The sequence below is a fragment of the Myxine glutinosa genome, chromosome 3, assembly GCF_964187855.1.
Source record: "Myxine glutinosa chromosome 3, kmMyxGlut1.1, whole genome shotgun sequence".
In the NCBI taxonomy this organism is placed as follows: domain Eukaryota; kingdom Metazoa; phylum Chordata; class Myxini; order Myxiniformes; family Myxinidae; genus Myxine; species Myxine glutinosa.
This window is the reverse complement of record NC_136263.1, coordinates 215,378,294-215,405,947: the sequence shown is the minus strand read 5'-3', so window position 1 is coordinate 215,405,947 and position 27,654 is coordinate 215,378,294. Positions and strand designations below refer to the sequence as shown.

General features: G+C 33.4%; 1 protein-coding gene across 1 annotated transcript; it reads right to left on the bottom strand.

The window, feature by feature from the left end:
- Window positions 1-19,687: 19,687 nt before the first annotated feature.
- Window positions 19,688-20,524, bottom strand: LOC144891179 (uncharacterized). Its single transcript, XM_078773541.1, has 3 exons — window positions 20,218-20,524; window positions 19,964-20,126; window positions 19,688-19,847 (listed from the first exon to the last, which is right to left on the bottom strand). Exons 1-3 carry the CDS (start codon window positions 20,277-20,279, stop codon window positions 19,758-19,760), a joined length of 315 nt encoding a protein of 104 aa, XP_078629667.1. The 5' UTR covers window positions 20,280-20,524; the 3' UTR covers window positions 19,688-19,757.
- Window positions 20,525-27,654: the final 7,130 nt, after the last annotated feature.

The window sequence follows — 27,654 nt, the reverse complement described above, 5'->3', positions numbered from 1 at the left end:
ATATGTGAAAATCAGTTTGTTTATAAATCCTGTATCTGCGCACTATTGAGCCTTGAAAACCTGGAGTGATTGAAAACTGGAGAGCAGTGATTGGTTAGGATTGCCGAACATTGAAGAGAGGGACTGGCTGATAGGAGCAGGCCCGAGCGGCGTCGGATGACGTCAGAGCCTTGAGTACAAAGGAGTTGGAGGGCTGACATTTTCTCTCTTGGCTTCTGGATCTGAAAGTGAACAGTCGCCGATAAGCTCTTGCGGTGGGACAGTCTCAACAAACGGTCAAAGTATATGAGTTCTTGGCTGTGGGGTTTGGTGGCGAACGGCCGTGTTCCGACATCATCATAGTGATCGTGAGGAGGGGCGAACTGCGGACCGAGACCTGCAGTTTCCCTCGCATGGACTGCGGACCAAGGCCAGCATTTCCCATGAACGAACTGTGCACGAAGGCCTTTACTGTTCCCGAAAAGGACGCGGGCGGGTGGGGGGGGGCATGGGGGGGGGTTGACGCTCAGAGTTCAGGAGACGCTCAGAGCTAAGTACCTAAAAACAAACCCACTTTATTTTCACCTTTATTTTTCCCTTTGTGTGTATACGGGTCCGTGTGGGAGCGCTCCATTTAGGAATCTTATTTTATTGTCCATTCCTTGTTTGCCGGCATTTCTTCAATAAAGCCGGGGTTTTTGTACATTTTAAATCCTTGTCGGTTGGCATTAATTATCACAGGTTCGAAGATGTCCGGTGGGACCCGTGAAGGTAAGAGCTTCTTCGCCCTGGAGGTAAGAGCTTCACCCTATTCTCCGTTATATATTTTTGACTGAACGCCTCGGAGTGTTAAGCTCGATCAGCTAATCCGTCCGAGACAGGTCTTTATCGGTACGGGCAGGACAATATAATTTAAATTCATCATCAAAATTTGACCACATGCACGGTGTGTACCCAAGTTTAGAAGAGGTGCACCATATCCCTGCATGTCGTAAGAGGCGACTAAAAGGGTTGGCGTCAGGAAGGGAATCCGGCCATAAAAACATTGCCTCAAAACGGGAACCATGACAATTACAATTACATATGGGCAGGGTACAGCCCGAAGTACCTCGTGGGGGACCTCACTCCCTCTCGTCAAAACTCAAGGTGGGGAACCTGATCGAAGGAAGAGTGGAAATCACTCCATTTATGACGACGAAACGTCTGATGCCCAACGTGGAGATCGGTTTCTGAGGTTTGGGACATGGAAAGTAGGGACAATGACAGGGAGATCAGAAGAAGTGTTGGAAGTATTGGTCAAAAGAAGAGTGGACGTATGTTGTGTGCAGGAGACGAGATGGAAGGGAAGTGGTGTGAGAATGGTGAAGGGTAGGCAGGGACAGAAATACAAGTTTGTGTGGCAAGGGTGCCCAGAGGGCGTGAATGGTGTTGGTGTCCTGTTTTCTGAGGAGTTTGTAAACAGTGTGGTGAGTGTCACTAGAGTGAGTGATAGGTTGATGATGGTGAAAATGATGATTGGAAAGCTCTTGGTGAACATCATCTCGGGATATGCTCCGCAGATCGGTCGGAGCCATGAAGAGAGGGAGAAGTTCTGGTGTGCGATAGAGAAGCTGATGGAAAACGTAAAAGATGAGGACGTTGTTGCGGTAGAAGGAGACCGAAATGGACATGTGGGAAGGAGTATAGACGGTTTTGAGGGATCTCATGGGGGTTACGGATATGGTGTGAGGAATGGAGAAGGTGAAAGGATTTTGGAGTTTGCTGATGGAGCTGGTTTGTTGATTTGTAATACTCAGTTCCAGAAAGAGGATAATAAGCTTGTTACATACACATCAGGTGGGTCGACGACAACCGTCGATTACCTGATGGTGCGTAGGTGAGATAGGGGGCACCTCCGGGACCCAAAGGTGATTCCGGGGGAGGAGGCTGTTTCACAGCACCACTTGGTTGTCTGCGACATAAGAGTGAATGGTGCGAGGAGAGCTCGGCGGGTGAAGTACCAACCGAGAATGAATATGTGGAGGTTGAAAGAGGTGACAGTGAGGGAGGCATTAAAAGAGAGGCTGAGTATGGCAGAGGATGATGTGGTTGAGCTTGAAAGTGGTTGGATGCCAATGAAAGATAGTCTGTTGGGAGCCGTTGGTGAGGTATGTGGATGGATTAAAGGACCACCGAGGCACTCGGAAACATGATGGTGGGATGATGAAGTTGGAAAGAGGATTGACGAGAAAAGGAAGAAGTTCAAGGAGTGGCAGAAGGTGAAGGGTACGGGGGCAGAAAAGGCAGAGCATGAAAGTTATAAAGCAGCCAGAAGGCTGCAAAGAAAGAGGTAGCAAAGGCACAGGAGGCATGTAGGAAAATGTTCGGAGAACGCTTGGATTCGCAAAAGGGTCAGAGAGCGTTAGGTATTCAGGATTGCAAAGCAGATAGCGAAAGAGAACTGCGATGTGATGGGGGTGAGTTGCTTGAAGGATGAAGTGGGACAAATCATTTTGGACCCAGATGGAATTAAAGGAAGATGGAAGAGATACATGGAAATGCTGTTGAATGCAGAGAATGAATGGGATGGCAACATCGAAAGTAACCCAGTTTTAGGACAGGCAGAGAAGATAACTGAGAAGGAGGTTGAGGAAGCGATAAAAGCAATGAAGAGTAGCAAAGCGGGAGGGCCGACGGGAGTTGTGGGAGATATGTTGAAGGCAGCGGGAAGTTGGGGAGTGAAGAGAATGACAGAGATCTGTAATCTGGTGGTGAAAGAAGGCCGCATTCCAGTGGATTGGGAACTGAATACCCTCGTCCCTCTATACAAGGGGAAAGGTGACCCTCTGGAGTGTGGCTCGTTTCGAGCAATAAAGTTATTGGAGCATGGAATGATGGTATTGGAAAGGGTGTTGGAGAGGAGGATAAGGAAGAAAGTGAAGATCGATGAAATGCAGTTTGGATTTATGCCAGGAAGAGGAACGACAGACGCACTTTTTATTGTGAGGCAGTTGCAGGAGAAGTACATGGAGAAGAGGAAGAAGTTGTTTCTTGGTTTTGTTGATCTGGAGAAAGCATTCGATAGGGTTCCCCGTGAAGTAGTGACATGAGCATTGAGGAAGTTAAGAGTGGAGGAATGGTTGATCAGAGTCGTGATGGCTATGTACGAGAGAGCGCACACAGCTGTAAGGACGAAGGACGGGAACAGTGGTGAGTTTGAGGTGAAGGTGGGAGTGCATCCGGGGTCGGTACTAAGTCCACTACTATTTGTAGCTGTGATGGAGGTGCTGGCTTGGAATGTAAAGGAGGGTTTACCGTGGGAGTTGTTGTATGCAGATGATCTGGTGTTGATTGCGGAAAGTATGGATGGACTGAAGGAGAAGATGAATACGTGGAAGGAATTTATAGAGACAAAAGGTCTGAAGGTGAATATCGGAAAAACAAAGGTGATGGCAAGTGGTAAAGCATGTGGTGAGGTGGAAAGAACTGGGAAGTGGCCGTGTGCTGTGTGCAGGAAGGGTGTCGGAGTGAACTGCATTCAATGTACAATGTACGCTGATTGGGTTCATCAAAAATGTAGTGGTCTGAGAGGGTCATTAACCAGTGTGGCAACTACATTCAAGTGTAAGTTTTGCACAGAGAGCTGCAGATGGAGGAAATGTTGAGTTGGATCTTGGAGATGGCGTGAAGCTGGAAGGTGTGAAAACATTTTGCTGCCTCGGAGACATGTTCAATGGAGAAGGTGGATCAGACTCGGAAACGGTTGCTGGAGTGAGATGTGCATGGAAGAAGTTTCGGGAACTGAGTGGCGTGCTGACGAGGAGGGGAGTGTCATTGAAGCTGAAGGGAAAGGTGTATGCTGCATTTGTGAGTAGTGTTATGATTTATGGGAGCGAGACATGGGTAATGAACGTAGAGCAGCAACGAAGGCTGGGAAGGGTGGAAATGCGAATGGTTCGGTGGATGTGCGGAGTATCGTTGAGAGAGAGGAAGACAAATGATGAATTGTGAAAGATGATGGGAATGGAGCCTGTGATGGATGCTGTGAAGAGAAACAGGTTGAGATGGTTTGGTTATGTGTTGAGGAAGGATGAAAGTTACTGGTTGAGAAGAGTGATGGAAATGAATGTAGAAGGAAGTAGAGGACGGGGAAGACCGAGAAAGACTTGGCTAAAGGTGGTGGAAGAAGAAATGCGGACAAGGGGGTTAACAAGGGGAGTTGCAGAAAATAGGGCAAAATGAAGAAGCCCGCAAGGCTAACCCCCGCTCTGGCAGGGAAAATGGCCTTAAAATGCCTTTTGCTGTTTGTTGTATCAAAATCTGACCACGTCACCAAAACACACTCAAATTATTATACAATTTAAATTCATCACCAAAATCTGACTACATCACCAAACTAGATGGTATTCATAGAATACTTACCCTGCGCAGTCAACTTGGTGTGAGCCAACTCTTCTGGTTTTGTACGTTTCTTTTGTTTTTGATCCAATATGACCACGTGAGAGATGACTTCATAAATTTATATATTTATAAGTCATATATTCAAAATAAGATATGACTATAAGTAGATGATAAATGTTGTTTCTGGGACACTTCCATTTAACATGGGAAATCCCTATCTAATGTCATTTACACCCCTGTCTTTTTTCAAAAACCATAAACACCTCTATTTCTCCCCCTATGTTCCTTCTCCCCCTATGAACCTATAATCCTTCTCACCTTATGAACCTATGATTTTTCTTCCTTTATGAACCTATGTTCCTTCTCCCCCTATGAACCTATTCCTTTCTCGCCTTATGAACCTATAAAATTCTTCACACTTACATGTAAATTTTCCTCTCACCATCACTTTTCTTCATTTCCCCTTAACACCTCTATTCCTGACCCCCTTGGTCTTATGGTACTCTTACTATCAATGATCCCGAGTAGACCACTGAAACAATGATCCTACAAATATTTGTTTATGATCCTAACAATGATCCTAACAACTCAAAAATATTTCCATCTTTTTTACCCAACTCACCAGTATTTAAATTAATTCTCTTATTTGTTTTGTGAACCTTTTTACCAGTTGCCTCTTCAATTATACCTATTTGATATTTCTCACATTCGTTATGTTTTCCATTTATATACCAAGGTTGATTACACCTCCACTCTTTAGTCTGGTTGATACTTGGTTCGATCATTTATATAATCGTAAAAAAGGCGGCGGCAGCCTGTTAAAACCCCTAACCCCCTTTTTAGCTTATCACTTATATATATCTTATCACTTATATCTTATCACTTATATATATCTTATCACTTACTTATCTTATCACTTATATAACCATAAGGGAGACTATCAATTCCATTTTCTAAAATAAACCTCTTATCATCAAAAGCCCCCAATGCTTTCTTATTTATCTCTTCTGAATATAATTGATGTTTATAACTTCTTATTCCATTATTCTTTCTAAACTCTTCTTTGTTTGTTGTTAAACAGTTATAATAATCCTTAAAGTTTATTGTTTCTTAAATAACATTTTTCTTTACACCTTTTAACTTCTTATCAGTTTTTTCAACGTTATTCACAATGTATTTATAAGCATAAGCCTTGGACCTCAATCCCACAAATTCACTCATAACATTTCCTCCTAATTCATCCTTGAACTTTCCAATCACCTTTTTATTTTTAGAAGAGAACAACTCACTCTCTGGACTGTAATTACTCGTGTCATAGATATTAATGTCCTTTTTCATGTCTGAATAAACATCATCAGTATTAATTTTCAAAATAAAACTATCTGTATCCATATAAAGTAGATTAACATCATTTTGATATTTCTTCCTCAAGTTATTATAAAAGTAATCATACATTAATGACTTTGATAAATCAAGAATTGATGTTCCAATATAAATAGGTTTGTCCATTTCAATACTCTCTTTAACCAAATGGATCGCACAAAAGTTCTCAGTAAAGACCTCAGCTCTAGTAAAACTCGGTCTATTAATTAATTTTGATGCTTGTTCCCAAGATGTTGCTAGTCTGATATTTTGTCTTTTCCTCACGTTCTCCATGGTCTTACCAAAGACCGCATTATTCATCAATTTATAAAAGTCTTTCTCAAAATCTGTTTTTGACTCTGTTCTTCTTTGTGTATTAAAATCAATGTACTCCTTTAGCCAATGACTTTGATTGAACTTTAGAACCCTGTGGATCTTCTCTACTCTTAGACCTTTTGATAAATATTGTCGCAAATTTCTTTGGTGTAGAACATAATTTTTCCTTTATATATAATGTAGTAAGTAATTTTTCTGTTGATTCACCGATATCAAACAATCGTTGATAATCACTCAACCATTCTTTCTTTGGACTTTCTTTCTCACAAGCAAATGGAAGATCTTTATGTTTGATATGAAGTTCTTCAGGATATTTTAAATCGACCTCAAAATAATAACCAACCTTTGACTCATCCAATTCTTTTTGTGTAGAGATACATACATCTTGTAAAACCTTTTTGTAGTCTTTTTCCTTTACCCATCTAAGTTTTCCATAAGGAAGAGCCTGAGACATTGCCCAGCCATACAGGTTGGTCGCATCATAGTACATCACGTAAGAACTCATTTTCGTTGAATCATAATTTGGAAGATATTTGTTATTTGCCTTTGCGTATCTGCTCGAGCAGACTTGTGAAATTCCACCTCTTTTTGCCTTTTCAATCATCAAAAGCATATCAACATCGGTTATCAAATCCAAAACTTGTTTTGTCATTTTCAACATCGCGCTCCAAGCCAATCCAGGTGCTGTGTAGTAGTGAGCAGGATCCAATCCATATCCAGTGCGACAAACAGATCTAAAGGCTTCAAATACATCGGCCAATAAAAGCACATCAGTTTTGAGATACAAATCGTGATACTCGCCAAGATTCTTGATGTTATATTTTTCCCAAACATTTTGTGCGTGTACATAATCTTTATCAGATATATGGCTGTTGTTTAATTTGTTATAGAAATTTTCTTTTGAAGGAAGTTGTGTTTCATTGAATCTCTCAAATGAGTCCATGTAGTCATAGGGGTAAATTCCCTTTTGTGTTAGAAAATCTTTATCTGAAAAATACTCTGAAAGACATGGAAACTCTTTTAGATTTTGAACCAAGTTAGCCAATGGACTTGCCATGAATTTAAATGTATCAAGAAATCTGATATGAGTAATAGGAGATGTGTGAATTGTTTTTGTGAATGAAATGTATTTCTGAACCGTGTTTGGAATTGCTGAGATACTTCCAGAGGTCTTTGAGAGTTCCTTGATAAATAGATGCGTATCATAATGAGCATTGTTATGAAGAAAGACAGGAATGAAAGAGGGGAGTTTATAATTAATATTACAACTTTGATGAGCTGGACCTCTATATTTACCAGTGAGATGACAATGATCTCTAACCTATAGGTCTTCATCAATTTTTTCCTCACAAATATGACAGACATTGTTTTTTCTAAATTCCCTTTTTTCTTCACTCGTCAAGGACATTGGTTTATTGGTTTCTCTCATTATCTTGGTTAATCGAACACAGTCTTTTTCTAGTCGTTTCACAAACTCCTCTGGGGTATTTGAGCCTCTATACACCTCTAACTTGTTATATTCATAACCACACGATGATTTGATATAATAACAAAAACCACAAGGAGTATGTTTTTGATATTTATTTGTGTATGATTCTTTTGGATCTGGAGAAGCAGTATCAATTTTTTCTAGAATACTTTCAAAATCAGCTTATATTACAAACGGATGTTTGATTGTTTTCTTTTCATCTTTGAATGTGATCTTTGAGTCTTCTTTAGGCATATTGATTACCGTTGATTTATGTTCACCACAATAATTTGAATGTTTATCTAATCTTTCTTGTGTATGGAAGAAGTTAAGACAACGCAAACAAATAAATATTTTATTTGTTCTTTTACATACTTGTGGTTTTATTAATTTAGCAATATCTTTGATGTATGTATAATGTGAATTTTCCTCTGAATTAAAATATAGAAGATTAATATGAGTTTGTTTACAATTGTCAGAAAGCTTTAAAACCTGAATGTTGTTTGTTTCTGTTTGACCATAAACATTAACTGATAAATTATTCATCTTTTCAAATTTAGGAATATCATTTAAAGTTATCAGAAACTTTAGATCTTTCGTATTTAATGTATTCTCATATTTTTTATAATGAGATACTCTTTCATCATGAAAATGTGGAGGATGTCAGTGTGCTAGAATAGACCAGAGAAAACATTTATTGTCTTTATTTTTGATATTGATAACTGCTTTTCTATTTTTGATAACACTGGGTAAATCAATGTAAGAAGGAGCTTTTAGAGGATCTGATTTAAGAATATGAATGTCTATGTAAATAATTTTTCCTATATTGAATCCACTTTCTACAATTGAATTATCCACATCCTGCTCTTGTTTAATAAGTTCATCATAGACTCCTGATGTTTTAAAATCTTGATATGAAGATATAAAGTGTGGCTCAGTTCTCATGTATGGTGTATCTATAACTCCTTCGTCCTTTGTCATTTCTAATTTTACTCCCATATAAAATTTAAGTGGTTTCATTTCTTTTAGTGTTTTTTCAATCAACGTTTGAACAGCAGGTTTAACTATTTCTACAGCATCAACTATAGACTCCGGTTCAGGAGGTTTGAAGTTAAAGACTCTTATTTTAATATGTCCTTTGAATGTGCCATCAGAGTTTTTAGTTGTGATAAAATTTGATAAATGTATATTTGTTTTAAGATGTATTTCGAAGCCTTTCTTGAGGATATTTTTATGACAGACAGAACAGTGTTTTGTTTCCTTCTGAATAGGAGCTAGTAGGTGAAGTAGATTAAATGTGTGTTTGTTAGTTTTAAGGTGTCTTTTGTATTGTTTATATTCTTGTTCACAAACGTCGCAATACGTTGCTTTGATCATATTTATATAGCAAAATTATACTTAAAGTAAAACACCTTTTTAGAGGCTTTTTTAAAGATGAAACTGTGCTTCAAGTAAAACACTTATAGAAGAAAGTGCCTTTTTACAGGCTTTTTATATTTGAAACTATACTTAAACTAAAACACTTTTTACAGGTATACTAAAAGTAAAGCGCTTTTTAATCACAAAATTCAACACTAAAATCATTATCATCACTATCATCTAAGTTCAATGAGAGCACAGTATCATTTGTGTACACTGAATTATCATCACTAAAATCACTATCACTATCACTATCACTCATTGATTCACTATCATCATCAATAAAACTACTCATAACTATCATTTGAACACAAACTATTAGTATCATAACTATCTTTAGATCCTAGACTCTCAGTATCCTATTCAGATCCGAGACTCTCAGAGTATTGACTGTCAATATCACTCATTTACAGACCATTAAACTTCCATCAATATCTATATATTTTCTTTCATTAGAACTAATAACCACAATATTTTTTACATTAAATGTTATTTTTAAATAATCTCTAATAATCAGGGTACGGAATGACATTTCACCAGAAATATTAACATCATTCATTTTACTTAGATCTACACCCTTTGGATTATTAAAGAATATACAAATGTTGCCTCTAGAATTGTTGATGGTCTTATCATTCTTTTTCAAAGTTACGTGATCGATCACTTTTTCAAGCTTTGAATAAATTACCAGGAGTAGAGGATAAACTTTTGTTAGATTTACTTTAATGGATGTCTTTCCAGGTATAGTTAGAGCTCTTCCTTTAAATGAAATAGAGGGGCTCATGTTATTTTCCATAACTGGTTTACCCACAAATTTCCATATTTATCTTTGTTCAATTTAACATCTTTGACATATTTTTCTATATCTTCATTCATCATTCTATATCTGACATAAGTAGAGATTGATTGAAATTTGTCTTTTGTGCTTTGAAACATTGTATTTATTAACGAATAAACTTGCGTTTAGTTTAAGTAAAAATTTACCATATAAATATGATAAGTTCTGAAGGATATTTAGAATTTCCAGACTCTCCATATGATAAATTAGAGGATTGTCCGGCTTGTGATAGAATAGGGCTTAATAATGAGGGTTCATATAAACAATGTATTTTCTGTGATTTAATTTTAATTAATGATAATAAATAAAAAAAATAAAAATATATAACTCTTTTAATTTAGAACCAAAAATGAATTACTTTACAAGATTAATAAGAGAGATGAATGTTGAGTATTGTGATGATAATACACCATTTCTTTCAAGGGAAGAGACTATTTGTATTGAGGAAATGTATAAGGGTTTAATGATATTTATTATTCAAAATAATTTTAATGGAAATGTTAATACAAGATACTATATAAATAAAATAATGAATTATTTTGAAATTAAACCCGAACTCAGGATAAAATATAGAGTTTCTAAAATAGTTCAAAAAAAGTTAGATGACTTGTTTTCCAAATATATAAATGAATGATTTTTTACCCGTTTGGGAAAATAAGATAAAATTTAATAACCATAAAAACATTCCAAATTCATTGAGATGTCTAATAGTTGGTTCAAGCAGATGTGGAAAAACCTGTTTACTTTTGAAGATGCTCCTTGGCCCTAATTTTTTAGATTATGATAATTTAATAATTTTTACAAAGTCTAGTTTTCAACCCGAGTATCAACTACTCTCACAGGGTTTTAATGCGGGCCTTAAAAAGGAAGACATTATCGGTTTATTTAAACTTCAAAACAAACTAAATGATTATAATATTTAAGATATAATACAATTATTTTGTGATACACACAAATCAAAATCGAAACCAAAACCCATAACTTGTATTCTCAGTGATAATACAGATGATATACCTTCACCTCAAGATTTAGATAAATCAAAAAAGAACCTCGTTATCTTTGATGATTGTGTAAATGAGAGAAACCAAACAGTAATGGATAGCTACTATACAAGAGGGAGACATTCTTCTTGTAATTGTATTTATCTTAGTCAGTCATATTTTCAACTCCCTCGGCGCTCAATAAGAAACAATGCCAATACTTTTATTTTATTTAAGTTAAATTCAATAGATGTAAATAATTTTTGGAGAGATAATTGCTCTACGTTATGTAGTAAAAAAGAATTTGAAAATTATATGAAACACACGATTGGAAGATATAAATATATTGTTGTGAAACAAGATGAGATACTAAATGATATTTTTCAATAAATAAATACTGAAAATGAATACCGAAGAAAGAGCAAGAAAGTTTAAAGAACATCAAGAGTTGGTTTCAAAAGTTGTAAAGCAACAGGAAGAGATAAAGAAGAAACAGAGACAGAAACTAACTGGTGAAGAAGCCTTTGAAAGAAAACAAGAGAAATTTTTTAAACCACTTTTAAAAACTCAACAAACGATTTCACCTACAGTTCCCACGTTAGAATTTACTCCAAAAAAACTTCAAATGCTCAATGATTTTAGTCAAATGACAGAGCAAGAACTTGAAGAATTAGAATATGACGATGAAGGATTATTTCGGAAACTTGAGGCGGTAAATCAACCACCTAATTATGTTGTGGAAGCTCTTCAAAACAATGAATATTCGGTGGGTTCAAAAACCAGAGCAGGTCTCATTCCAACAGAAGAACCAGCACAGTTCCATCTTGTGAAAGAAAGGTTATTGATATTTAATGATAAATTGGTGTTCTTAAGTTCTGCTCAACCAAATGTTGAATTAACTCCAAGATTAATGTTTCTTCTAACAAAAGATGGATATGTTGGAACCCATCTGTGGATCGGTCCCATCGGCCGATGGGTCTGCGCCATCTGCGGATGTGTTGTTCACCTTGAAGGAATGTGTTGACAGAATGGTGCTCTTCAATCAGGTACACAGTCATTGGAATTACATGTGGTAGGAATTTAACAGAGATGATTTTTAAATGTTTTATTTAACTTTTATTTTTAAAATTTAAATTATATTTTTTTATTTAATTTTAATTTTATTTTATTTAATTTAATATAAAGGAATTTAACATTCCCCTCCGCCATTATCAGAAGAACACCTAATGTTTTGTATGAATGTTGAGTATGTTATGTAAAGCTTTACTAAAACTGCCATGTATCTGTTAATTACAAAATGTATTGACAAAATGTATAAATAGATGGGTAGAAATAGATAATAAAACATTTTAAAATCATCTCTGTTAAATTCCTACCACATGTAATTCCAATGACTGTGTACCTGATTGAAGAGCACCATTCTGTCAACACATTCCTTCAAGGTGAACAACACATCCGCAGATGGCGCAGACCCATCGGCCGATGGCTCTGCATTGTCATTTCTCGTGCATCCACAGATGGGTCAGACCCATTGGCCGATGGGACCGATCCACAGATGGGTTCCAACAGATATACTAATTCACCTTATTTTGAGGAACCACTTGATATGGAAAGAGAGGAAGATAGAGAGTATATTGAGTTGCTAAACGCACTTGATTATGGAGTTTCTGTTGCTGGTAAAAGGAAGAAGAATGAGAAGGAGAAACATATTATTGATGCTTTAAGTAAGCTTGGTTCGGGTGTTAGCTTTCTTCCAAATGACCCATCACAATTAGTTAATAGGCTATTATTGCTGTTGGGTAGTAAGAAGGCTGGAAACAACAATTGTTTTAATGAAGCCTCAGCCATTTTAGACCAGTTGATGAACATGAAAATAATTAATAAATGTCAATACAAAGATATTTTATTAGATATTAAATAAGATGAGAAGCACAATTCTTAGTTTTAATTTCACAACGAGTGATTACACAGCTTCATTCCCTTACCCACTACAACTTGACCCCCTTGTCTCATATGGGGCTTCTTTGTTGTCAATGGAGACTTACAATACCCTTTTTAATATCACAGAGAAAAACAACAAGTTTAGTTATAATCCAGGAAGTGGATATAAAACTATAACCGTTTCACCTGGAGCTTACGAGATTTCTCAAATATCTTCTGAAGTCTCTCACCTTATGAAAGAACAAGGTGATGAACCAAAAAATATGGTGATAGATATTCAAAAACACACTTCAAAATCATCGATTAAACTTAAAAATAATTATAAAGTTGATTTCACGATAGAAAAATCGTTTAGAGAGCTAATGGGTTTCTCTTCAAAGAAGATTGAAACTAACGGGACGTTTTACAGTGATAATGTCATTCAAATATCCTCTGGTATAAATTCAGTATTAATTCATTGTGACTTGATTGATGGTGCTTATAACGATGGAATAAGAACAAATACAATATTTTCATTCAGCGCATACTCAACCCCGATTGGTTATAAATTTAATATGGAACGAAAACATCTTGTCTATTTACCTGTGTCAGGAAAAACTATATACAGAGTAAATTTTAGGATAACCGATCAAGATAATCATATGATCTCCTTTAATGAAGAAATTATATCCATCAGAATTCACCTACGTGAAGTTTTTCAATAAATAAATAATGGTTATTGTGAGAAAACACGAGTTGGGAAAATATAAAATAATTACAGGGGAGGGGATGTTCCTTTTCACCATACTATAAGGGTGAAGGTATGTTTCTTGGTAGAGGATACTATAAACCAAAGAGACAACGGGGTGTGGGACATCAATTTAGAAATAAAGGAGATGGGATAATTGATACTCTTATGGGTATTGGTTCAACCATTCTTAAACATAAAGACCTAATTGGTTCAACTGCTTCTGCCATGGGAAATGTTGCAGGAGCTATAAAGAGTATAAAAGATGCTCAAAAGGAGTCTCATAAATTACAAGCAATCAAAGAAATAAAAAAAGGTAAAACTCAACTATCTTCACAAGAACGACAAAAAATCATTAAAATACTTGGGTCAGGGTTTCAACAATTTTAATGCTATATAAATACAAGTATGGAAGCGATTGATAGTATCTATGATTGGATGATACGATTATCATTTCAAACTCCACGAAAAAGGAAGACTATTTTAAGGTAAATGCTATAACAGGAACAGACTGGAATTCAAATGGAACAAAAAGTTTTGAAATAAATAATCAACAAACTTACTTGAATCTCGCTGATAGTTTCTTACTGTGTAAATTTAAATTCACTAAGGCTGCGAATAACACTAATGCTACACTCGCAAATGATTTCTTCTGGAAAATGTTTGATAGTGTTCGCCTGTATATTGGAACACAAGAGGTTGAAGCGGTTGATTATGTCTCTGCTACATCTGAAATGATGAAATTTACACTATATTCGTTTGGTGATAGAATGGGTAAGGGAGCTGTTGAAGGTTTTATTCCTGATATGTCTACGGGAACAAATGTTGACCCTGGTTATAGTCAAAGGAAGTCAATGTATAATGATGAAACAAAAGTAGAGAATAGTTTTACCATAGCGGTACCTCTGAAAGGTATATTTGGATTTTGTGATTATGATAAAGTTTTGTATGGTCTTAAAATTAGATTTTAACTCCAAAGGAATGAGAATGTAAATAGGTTGCTTTTTGGGGCTGAAAATGCTTTTGGCGACAATAATAAATTTGTTATTAATGATTTGTGTTGGTATATTAGTGAATATACTCCTAATCTTAAAACGGAAGAGATGTTAAATAGAATACTTAACTCAAAGACCCTGCTAAATGTATCATACCTTAAAAGAAGATGTCAACACGTTAAACTGGAACACACTACCTACACTTGGAATTTAGGTGTTCTTCAAGGAAAGCCATGATACCTCTGGTTCATTTTTAAAAAACCAGATGGAGAGGACGGTACTAATAAGAATAATGCGCTGTGTGATAATGCTAAGGTGAAACAACTTCGGGTTTCTCTTGATGGTACATTTTATCCGCGAGATAGATTGGAAATTTATTGGGAAAAAAATGATTATGCGGAAGCCTACAAGTCTTACCAAAAGGTGTGTGAAAGCAACGGTAATAATGATCCTATTTTGGATATGGTTGCGTTTCAAAAACTTTATACAATCTACGCAATTGACCTGAGTTCTCAAAAGGAAACTATAAAGTCTAATAGAGTGGATACTTCTCTATACATTGAAAGAGGAGAGAATGAAGAAGTTAATACATATTGTTTGCTTTTGGAAGAAACAGAATTACAGATTAATACAGATAATGGTGTTATGATTAATATCACATAGGTTTTTTCTCATAAATAAATGGTACGGGTATATGTTAATCAAATCAATCTTAATAAATTAACATCTTGTATTCAAAATCAAAAGCCTTGTATTATTAATGTTAATACAATTCAAAGAAAAGGAGCTGTAAGAATTGATGTTTTACTCACACACACACAAGTTAAAACACTAAATGATACTGGTTCACTTAAAATTAAAATGACAAAACCTATGTTAAAGGAATATTCAATAGACGAGTCAAGAGGAGGATTTCTCCCGTTTCTAATTCCTTTATTTGCTGGTTTAAGTGCGGCAGGAGCATTGACTGGTGGTATTTCAGCAGCGGTAAAAACTGCTAATGAAAGGAAGGCACAACTAAAAGCTCAAAAAGAATTGGAAAGACATAACAAGGAGTTGGAGAAACAAATTAGTGGAAGTGGTGTAATTGTAGATTTTGCTCAAAAACTTGAAAGTCTACCTGATAAAGCTAGATTGTTGGTTGGAGATATGCTTTCCTCTATCGCTCAAGCGGGTGTTAAACTAACTAAACGGGGTATGGATTGTATCTTTCTCATAAATAAATGGATAAATGGTTTAAACAATTTGGAAAGAATACAACGTCAAATATAGAACTAGCTTAGTATTGTAAAACACTAAAAATTTATAATGTGGTTATTTGTATGAGAGATGAATTAATACATATAAATAAGAATACAAAGAATATTATTATGAATTTAGACACACAGAATGGTTCTCATTGGGTTTGTATTCATAATAGTCAGGATAAATATTATTTTGATAGTTATGGTATGCCACCACCTTTTGAAGTAATACAATTCTTACAGAATGGTGTTTATCAAACATTTCTAGTTCAAGGAATTAATTCTAAATGTTGTGGTCAATTATGTTTATATGTATTATTTCAACTCAACAATAATGAAAATTTTTATGATATCATTTTTAATCTAATATAAATGACCTATGTTGGAAAAGATGGTTCTATCTTTGGAGAATCCTCTCAGGATATTGATTTATCAAATTATTATACAAAGGCACAGGCTGAACGACAAAAATATAGTATAAGTAAAAATATTAATATGAAGAATACTTATAAATTAATCAATTATCCAAACCCTACAGATGCGAATGACTTAATTAGATAGTGATTTATCACAATATATATATTTAAAGGAAACAGCACGTTTTGTTAAACAAGTAAAATTTACAACCACAACACCTGGTTATACTGACCATACACCTTTCCTCATTGAATTTAACTACCTGCTTACAATTGAATTTTATTAAAAAGGACATATAGTTAATATGCAAATTATAAAATGGGGGTATGATATGCCTGATTTCGGGTATAATTGGTCTTTTTCAATAAACATAGAAGACCTACATGATTTTAATCAGTCTCGTAAAGAAGAATATTATCCGCTTGGTGAGGATAAGGATTTATGTGGAAGTACAATTAATAAACAACAAATACATGGTTTTAAGAAAAGAAAAATATATGATAGTATAGCGATGGTTAGCATGACAAAGAAGGAAGGTAATGAGATAAGGATAGAAAGCCGAGGAATACAAACCGATTTGGTAGTGGGAAGATGGGGTGGTATTACCTGTCATAATATTAATCTCAAATATATTTCTGATACATAAATGGCAGGCAGAAGACTACAAGAGAATTATAATTTTTGTATTCAAAGATACCTACAAGAAAAGGGTGCTCGGTATTACATACCTTATGATTTGGAGCATATACATGGGAATTTTGTCATAAAAAACTGGCCTTATACTGATATTGCTAAACCCACAAATAGAGACTTGTTTAAAATATTAAATAAAAATGAACTTCTCAAAGTTATGAAATATAAAACTCTTTTAGAAATCGTCAACAAATCTTATTGGTATCCTATTATGAGAAAAATAATTATAGATACAAGAATATCTCAAAATCCAGATGAGTATATGTATAATATTCTTTGGGGCTCAAGCTCAAGGGTAGCAAGGGTTGAGGAAGGAGTTGAAGAAGAGAAGGAGAAAAGAGAGAAGGAGGAGAAGGATGAAAGGAAGAAAAAGGAGAAGGAGAAAAAGGAGAAGGAGGAAAGGGAGAAAAAGGAGAAGGAGGAAAGGGAGAAAAAGGAGAAGGAGGAAAGGGAGAAAAAGGAGAAGGAGGAAAGGGAGAAAAAGGAGAAGGAGGAGAGGGAGCAAAGAGAGAGGGAGGAAAAATATAAAAAGATGGAAATCAGTGAGATTCGTAAAAGATTGAGTGTATTACAGCAAATAAATCAATCTCAACGCACCGAAGAGGAAAATAAAGAATTAACGACTCTTACTAAGATAATGATTTCAAAAATGGTTGAGATGAGTTCAGCGAGGAGATTTACATGAAGAAGACAAAGATTATGTGGTTGATGAGGCTATTGACTTTAGTTAGTTTTATTTGTAAATAAATGGAGGAGAGAGTGAAGGCATTCCTTAGGATTCTTTATGTTTTAAAAATCAAGATAGAAATGTATATGTTGAAAACAAAAAGGTTTTGATACTTTGTCGGACTTTTTCTGATAAATAAATATGAGTTATTGTCTCAAATGTAAAAAGAAAACTAAATCTAAAAATATCTCATGTTAAAGCTAAAAATAATAGAGTTTATCAAAAAGGAATATGTCAAGTGTGTGGCTCTAAAAAGTGCCAATTCATCTCTCCTAAAAGTGGAGGAGACATACAAAAGTTTCTGTCAGGAAGTAAATTTACAACAACTGGAATTCCGGGGGAATTACACCTTCCAGGGTATTCTTTCTGTGGTCCCGGAACAAACTTGGATAAAAGATTAGATGAGGCTGACAATCCTAAACCTTGGTCTAAACCAAAAAATAAGGTTGATGAAGTGTGTATGAAACATGATATTGCTTATGGAAATACCACTACATTGGATGAAAAACATGAAGCAGACAGAGAAATGTCTTATAATTTGTCTTTGATACAAAATCCTACGTTGAGAGAGAAAGTTGATAGGTTTATTGTAAAAAAAATGATAAGTGCTAAATTGAAACTTGGTCTTGGTTATTCCTCAAAATACTATTAGGCTCTAATGATGTCATCAAGACTGAAGAGCTTTTGGCTAAATAATTACACAAACCTATAATCACCAAGTTTAAAAGAAGGAAGGTTTATTCCAAAGACACTGACCAGATATGGTCTGCTGATTTAATCGAACTAAATAATGATAAGGGATACAGGTATGCTTTAACCGTTATTGATTTGAGGAGTAGATTTGCCTGGGTTGTTCCTTTGAAAAACAAGAGAGGTGATACTTTAATGTTAGCTTTCAGTGGAATATTTAGTAAAAGTAAAAGAAAACCAAAGAAGTTATGGACTGACGAGAGAACAGAGTTCTATAACAAAATATTTATGAAATTTCTAAAGGGGGAGGGTATTAAATTATACAGCACCTTTAATGAAGGAAAAGCAGTTGTTATTGAGCGTTTTAATCGCACTTTAAAAGAGAAATTATATAAAAAATTCACACAGCTCAGTTCTCAACAATGGGTGTATTTAATCCAGAATATTGTCGATAATTACAATAATACAGTTCATTCATCAACAAAATCAAAACCATCAGAAACATTTACAAAATTAGAATATGAAAAGCAGATTAATTTGAGAAAGCCCAAGTTCAAAGTTGGTGATATTGTAAGAATATACAAATGGAAAAGCCATTTTGAAAAAGGTTATACACAAAAATGGACTCGTGAATTATTTAAAATCATTGATGTAATGGATACAGTCCCTTGGACCTACAAATTATATGATATGAATGGGGAAGAAATATTAGGGGCATTTTATTCACAAGAATTACAAAAAACAAAGCTAATAATTTATTAAACAACATTTCTATTCACCCCACCCAGATTAGCTAATTTAATTAGTGGTAATAAAAAAAATTATATAAATAAAAATCATAAGCCACACCCACACAGACCACGCCCACACAGACCCCGCCCACACAGACCACACCCATCATCCCCCACCCTCCGTGCACCCCCACCCTTGACCCTTCACCCCCCTCATCCCACCCCCACCTTCCCCACACACACAAGGGGAGTGGAGGGGTGGGATGAGGGGGGTGAAGGGTCTTTGGCAGGGGTGCACCTCCCTGTTCCCTCCTTTATTCTCTTTTTGTAATTAATAATTAAATAATTATAAACAAAACAAATATATATAAATAATAGTGAAAACATTAAAATCTTCATATTACTAAAACATTTTCCTTGAGGTATTATACATTCAACTTCTTCCCAGCACAAGTCATCAATTTGTTCCAAGCACAAGTCAAAGACAGCAGATGTGTTGAGTTTTTGAATCTCTTCCTGAAGACAAGAGGACAAGAGGGGAGAGAAAATATTACACACACACACATACACACATACACACACACACACACACACACACATACACACATACACATACACACACACACACACACACACACACACACACACACACACATACACACATACACACACACACACACACATACACACACACACACATACACACACACACACACACATACACATACACACACACACACACAAGGATATGAGGATATTGGGATACATACCTCTAAAAAATCGAGCTTTGTGTTCAAGTGGTCGAGTTGAAAATTTAGGGTACCACATGTTTACGGGAAATAACCACTCTTTGGAAAATCAAAAGCATCCCACTCAAAGCCGTGGTTGTGGTTGTGGTCATCTGTTGATGGTGTTATATTCTGTTTCAAAAAAGAAAGAAAAAACGTTAATAATCTCTCCTTATGTATTGACAATGAATAAATAAATGACAGCTCCCGTTTAATGGTGCCAATCAGAGAAATGAATAATTAATTACCTGAGACAAACTCCGATGGTGATTATCTTCTAAGAACGGTGAAACATCGAATTCATTCAATCTGTGAGGCAGGTCGCTCCAACCCGTGTTCAATTCGTTGTAAACCTCTTGTGGAACAACTGGAAACTCTGCCAAGACCAGGTCATTTTGAAAACCTGAATTGCTGTAATAAAAAAATATATCATGAGTCATATAAATTTAAATTAATCACATACAAAACTCACATCACCAGTTTAATTCTGAATGAAACTTACCAAAGTCCTGGTGAGTATTCTTCATCAGAGTAGAGAGTGAAATAAGACATGTTGATGCTCATGTTCTTCGGTTCGTAATGATAAAAACAGCACGGCAACACGACCTTTATAATGACCAAAATGTATTTTCGGGAACAGAACTCAGCTTTAACATTTCGAGGAAACAGGAAATAAGACAATGAGAAATTCCCAACGCGTCATTTCTTGTAAAGTTAAGCAACATGTCATTTCTTTCATTAATTAAAAAAAGGTTCGAGGTTTAAGTATGGCATCCTTAATGAATGTGAAAAATATCAAATAAGACTTATTGAAAAGGCAACTGGTAAAAAAGTTCACAAAACAAATAAGAGAATTAATTTAAATACTGGTGAGTTGGGTAAAAAAGATGGAAATATTTTTGAGTTGTTAGGATCATTGTTAAGATCATAAACAAAATATTTGTAGGATCAGTTTCAGTGGTCTACTCGGAATCATTGATAGTAAGAGTACCATAAGACAAAGGGGGTCAGGAATAGAGGTGTTAAGGGGAAATGAAGAAAAGTGATGGTGAGAGGAAAATTTACATGTAAGTGTGAAGGATTTTATAGGTTCATAAGGCGAGAAAGGAATAGGTTCATAGGGGGAGAAGGAACATAGGTTCATAAAGGAAGAAAAATCATAGGTTCATAAGGTGAGAAGGATTATAGGTTCATAAGGTGAGAAGGATTATAGGTTCATAGGGGGAGAAGGAACATAGGGGGAGAAATAGAGGTGTTTATGGTTTTTGAAAAAAGACAGGGGGGTAAATCACATTAGATAGGGATTTCCCATGTTAAATGGAAGTGTCCCAGAAACAACATTTATCATCTACTACTATATCACTAAAAGAACACTCAAATTATTATATAATTTAAATTCATCACCAAAATTGGACTATATCACTAAAAAAAAACACTCAAATGATCATAGAATTTAAATTCATCACAAAAAACTGACTACATCACCAAACTAGATGGTATTCATAGAATACTTACCCTGTGCAGTCAACTTGGTGTGAGCCAAATCTTCTGTTTTTGAACGTTTCTTTTTTTTGATCCAATATGGCTGCCAGACCACGTGAGCAATGACATCATAAATTTATATTCTCTAAATAATTGTTGCATAGATCATGCTCAATAAATTTCAAACTGATCAGACTAAGCGTTGTCCCTGTCGAATTATGACGTCATAATTATGGCAACAATGACGTCGTCGTTTCAACACCTATTCCCCACATGGAGTTATTTACAATGAGCTGCGTTTCAATTTTTTCCATCGAGCGGTTTTGGAGATATAGAGGCGCAATGTTTTTCGGTTTTTCCAAGATGGCGCCTGTAACACATGACCTATGACGTCATGATTGCTATTAAAATATTCTCAAGGAGGAGGCGCTCATATTGTGTAAATTTCGTGTCAATCAGACCAATAGTTGCTGAAAATTTTAAAATAATGATCGGATGGATAAGTGTTGTATTTGTCTAATTAGACGTAGTAACGAATGCTCCGATGACATCATCATTAATATATCTTATTCCCCATGGGGAGTCAGAGACAATGAGTCAGGTCTCAATTTTTTACATTGAGCGGTTTGGGAGATATAGAGGTGTAACTTTTTTCCAAGATGGCGCCTGTACCACGTGACATATGACGTCATAATATTCACTAAAATATTCTGCAGGAGGAGGCCTTACTATGGTGAAAATGTCATGTCAATCGGACTAACGGTGGCCAGGAAAATGATTTTTTTAAATCCACATGCGGCACACACTTTACTTTACTGAAATGCAGACACGTACGTAAGTGAATGCTTAACCCCGCCTTTCGCTTCGCGAGCGCAGGGTAAAAACACTCAAATAATTAAATAATATAAATTCATCACCAAAAGCTGACGACATCAACAAAACACACTCAAATTATTATATAATTTAAATTCATCACCAAAAGCTGACATCACCAAAACACACTCAAATTATTATATAATTTAAATTCATCACCAAAATCAGACTACATCACCAAAAAACACTCAAATTATTATATAATTTAAATTCATCACCAAAATCTGACTACATCACCAAAAAACACTCAAATTATTATATAATTTAAATTCATCACCAAAATCTGACTACATCACCAAAAAACACTCAAATTATTATATAATTTAAATTTATCACCAAAATCTGACTACATCACCAAAACATACTCAAATTATTATATTATTTACATTCATCACCAAAATCTGACTACATCACCAAAAAACACTCAAATTATTATATAATTTAAATTCATCACCAAAATCTGACTACATCCCCAAAAAACACTCAAATTATTATATAATTTACATTCATCACCAAAATCTGACTACATCACCAAAAAACACTCAAATTATTATATAATTTACATTCATCACCAAAATCTGACTACATCACCAAAACACACTCAAATTATTATATAATTTACATTCATCACCAAAATCTGAATACATCACCAAAACACACTGAAATTATTATATAATTTAAATTCATCACCAAAATCTGACTACATCCCCAAAAAACACTCAAATTATTATATAATTTACATTCATCACCAAAATCTGACTACATCACCAAAAAACACTCAAATTATTATATAATTTACATTCATCACCAAAATCTGACTACATCACCAAAACACACTCAAATTATTATATTATTTACATTCATCACCAAAATCTGACTACATCACCAAAAAACACTCAAATTTATTATATAATTTAAATTCATCACCAAAATCTGACTACATCCCCAAAAAACACTCAAATTATTATATAATTTACATTCATCACCAAAATCTGACTACATCACCAAAAAACACTCAAATTATTATATAATTTAAATTAATTACCAAAATCTGACTACATCACCAAAACACACACAAATTATTATTTAATTTACATTCATCACCAAAATCTGACCACATCACCAAAAGACACTCAAATTATTATATAATTTAAATTCATCACCAAAATCTAACATCACCAAAACATACTCAAATTATTATATAATTTACATTCATCACCAAAATCTGATGACATCACCAAAACACACTCAAATTATTATATAATTTACATTCATCACCAAAATCTGACTACATCACCAAAACACACTCAAATTATTATATAATTTACATTCATCACCAAAATCTGAATACATCACCAAAAGACACTCAAATTATTATATAATTTAAATTCATCACGAAAATCTAACATCACCAAAACATACTCAAATTATTATATAATATAAATTCATCACCAAAATCTGACTACATCACCAAAAAACACTCAAATTTTTGTATAATTTAAATTCATCACCAAAATCTGACTACATCACCGAAACACACTCAAATTATTATATAATTTACATTCATCACCAAAATCTGAATACATCACCAAAAAACACTCAAATTATTATATAATTTACATTCATCACCAAAATCTGAATACATCACCAAAAAACACTCAAATTATTATATTATTTACATTCATCACCAAAATCTGAATACATCACCAAAAAACTCAAATTATTATATTATTTACATTCATCACCAAAATCTGACTACATCACCAAAAAACACTCAAATTATTATATAATTTACATTCATCACCAAAATCTGAATACATCACCAAAAAACACTCAAATTATTATATAATTTACATTCATCACCAAAATCTGAATACATCACCAAAAAACACTCAAATTATTATATTATTTACATTCATCACCAAAATCTGAATACATCACCAAAAAACACTCAAATTATTATATTATTTACATTCATCACCAAAATCTGAATACATCACCAAAAAACACTCAAATTATTATATAATTTACATTCATCACCAAAATCTGAATACATCACCAAAAAACACTCAAATTATTATATTATTTACATTCATCACCAAAATCTGACTACATCACCAAAACACACTCAAATTATTATATAATTTACATTCATCACCAAAATCTGAATACATCACCAAAAAACACTCAAATTATTATATAATTTACATTCATCACCAAAATCTGACTACATCACCAAAACACACTGAAATTATTATATAATTTACATTCATCACCAAAATCTGAATACATCACCAAAAAACACTCAAATTATTATATAATTTACATTCATCACCAAAATCTGTCTACATCACCAAAAAACACTCAAATTATTATATAATTTACATTCATCACCAAAATCTGAATACATCACCAAAAAACACTCAAATTATTATATAATTTACATTCATCACCAAAATCTGACTACATCACCAAAACACACTCAAATTATTATATAATTTACATTCATCACCAAAATCTGAATACATCACCAAAAAACACTCAAATTATTATATAATTTACATTCATCACCAAAATCTGACTACATCACCAAAACACACTGAAATTATTATATAATTTACATTCATCACCAAAATCTGACTACATCACCAAAAAACACTCAAATTATTATATAATTTACATTCATCACCAAAATCTGACTACATCACCAAAACACACTCAAATTATTATATAATTTACATTCATCACCAAAATCTGACTACATCACCAAAACACACTGAAATTATTATATAATTTACATTCATCACCAAAATCTGACTACATCACCAAAAAACACTCAAATTATTATATAATTTACATTCATCACCAAAATCTGACTACATCACCAAAACACACTCAAATTATTATATAATTTACATTCATCACCAAAATCTGACTACATCACCAAAACACACTCAAATTATTATATAATTTACATTCATCACCAAAATCTGACTACATCACCAAAACACACTCAAATTATTATTTAATTTAAATTCATCACCAAAATCTGACTACATCACCAAAAGACACTCAAATTATTATATAATTTACATTCATCACCAAAATCTGACTACATCACCAAAACACACACAAATTATTATATAATTTACATTCATCACCAAAATCTGAATACATCACCAAAAAACACTCAAATTATTATATAATTTACATTCATCACCAAAATCTGACTACATCACCAAAACACACTCAAATTATTATATAATTTACATTCATCACCAAAATCTAACATCACCACAAAACACTCAAATTATTATATAATTTACATTCATCACCAAAATCTGAATACATCGCCAAAAAACACTCAAATTATTATATAATTTACATTCATCACCAAAATCTGACTACATCACCAAAAAACACTCAAATTATTATATAATTTAAATTCATCACCAAAATCTGACTACATCACCAAAAAACACTCAAATTATTATATAATTTACATTCATCACCAAAATCTGACTACATCACCAAAACACACTCAAATTATTATATAATTTAAATTCATCACCAAAATCTGAATACATCACCAAAACACACTGAAATTATTATAAAATTTACATTCATCACCAAAATCTGACTACATCACCAAAACACACTCAAATTATTATATAATTTAAATTAATTACCAAAATCTGACTACATCACCAAAACACACACAAATTATTATTTAATTTAAATTCATCACCAAAATCTGACTACATCACCAAAAGACACTCAAATTATTATATAATTTAAATTCATCACCAAAATCTGACTACATCACCAAAACATACTCAAATTATTATATAACTTACATTCATCACCAAAATCTGACGACATCACCAAAACACACTCAAATTATTATATAATTTACATTCATCACCAAAATCTGACTACATCACCAAAACACACTCAAATTATTATATAATTTACATTCATCACCAAAATCTAACATCACTAAAAAACACTCAAATTATTATATTATTTACATTCATCACCAAAATCTGACTACATCACCAAAAAACACTCAAATTATTATATAATTTACATTCATCACCAAAATCTGACTGCATCACCAAAACACACTGAAATTATTATATAATTTACATTCATCACCAAAATCTGAATACATCACCAAAAAACACTCAAATGATTATATAATTTACATTCCTCACCAAAATCTGTCTACATCACCAAAAAACACTCAAATTATTATATAATTTACATTCATCACCAAAATCTGAATACATCACCAAAAAACACTCAAATTATTATATAATTTACATTCATCACCAAAATCTGACTACATCACCAAAACACACTGAAATTATTATATAATTTACATTCATCACCAAAATCTGACTACATCACCAAAACACACTGAAATTATTATATAATTTACATTCATCACCAAAATCTGACTACATCACCAAAACACACTCAAATTATTATATAATTTAAATTAATTACCAAAATCTGACTACATCACCAAAACACACACAAATTATTATTTAATTTAAATTCATCACCAAAATCTGACCACATCACCAAAAGACACTCAAATTATTATATAATTTAAATTCATCACCAAAATCTAACATCACCAAAACATACTCAAATTATTATATAATTTACATTCATCACCAAAATCTGATGACATCACCAAAACACACTCAAATTATTATATAATTTACATTCATCACCAAAATCTGACTACATCACCAAAACACACTCAAATTATTATATAATTTACATTCATCACCAAAATCTGAATACATCACCAAAAGACACTCAAATTATTATATAATTTAAATTCATCACGAAAATCTAACATCACCAAAACATACTCAAATTATTATATAATTTAAATTCATCACCAAAATCACCAAAACCACCAAAATCACAAAATCATCACCAAAAAACACTCAAATTTTTGTATAATTTAAATTCATCACCAAAATCTGACTACATCACCGAAACACACTCAAATTATTATATAATTTACATTCATCACCAAAATCTGAATACATCACCAAAAAACACTCAAATTATTATATAATTTACATTCATCACCAAAATCTGAATACATCACCAAAAAACACTCAAATTATTATATTATTTACATTCATCACCAAAATCTGAATACATCACCAAAAAACTCAAATTATTATATTATTTACATTCATCACCAAAATCTGACTACATCACCAAAAAACACTCAAATTATTATATAATTTACATTCATCACCAAAATCTGAATACATCACCAAAAAACACTCAAATTATTATATAATTTACATTCATCACCAAAATCTGAATACATCACCAAAAAACACTCAAATTATTATATTATTTACATTCATCACCAAAATCTGAATACATCACCAAAAAACACTCAAATTATTATATTATTTACATTCATCACCAAAATCTGAATACATCACCAAAAAACACTCAAATTATTATATAATTTACATTCATCACCAAAATCTGAATACATCACCAAAAAACACTCAAATTATTATATTATTTACATTCATCA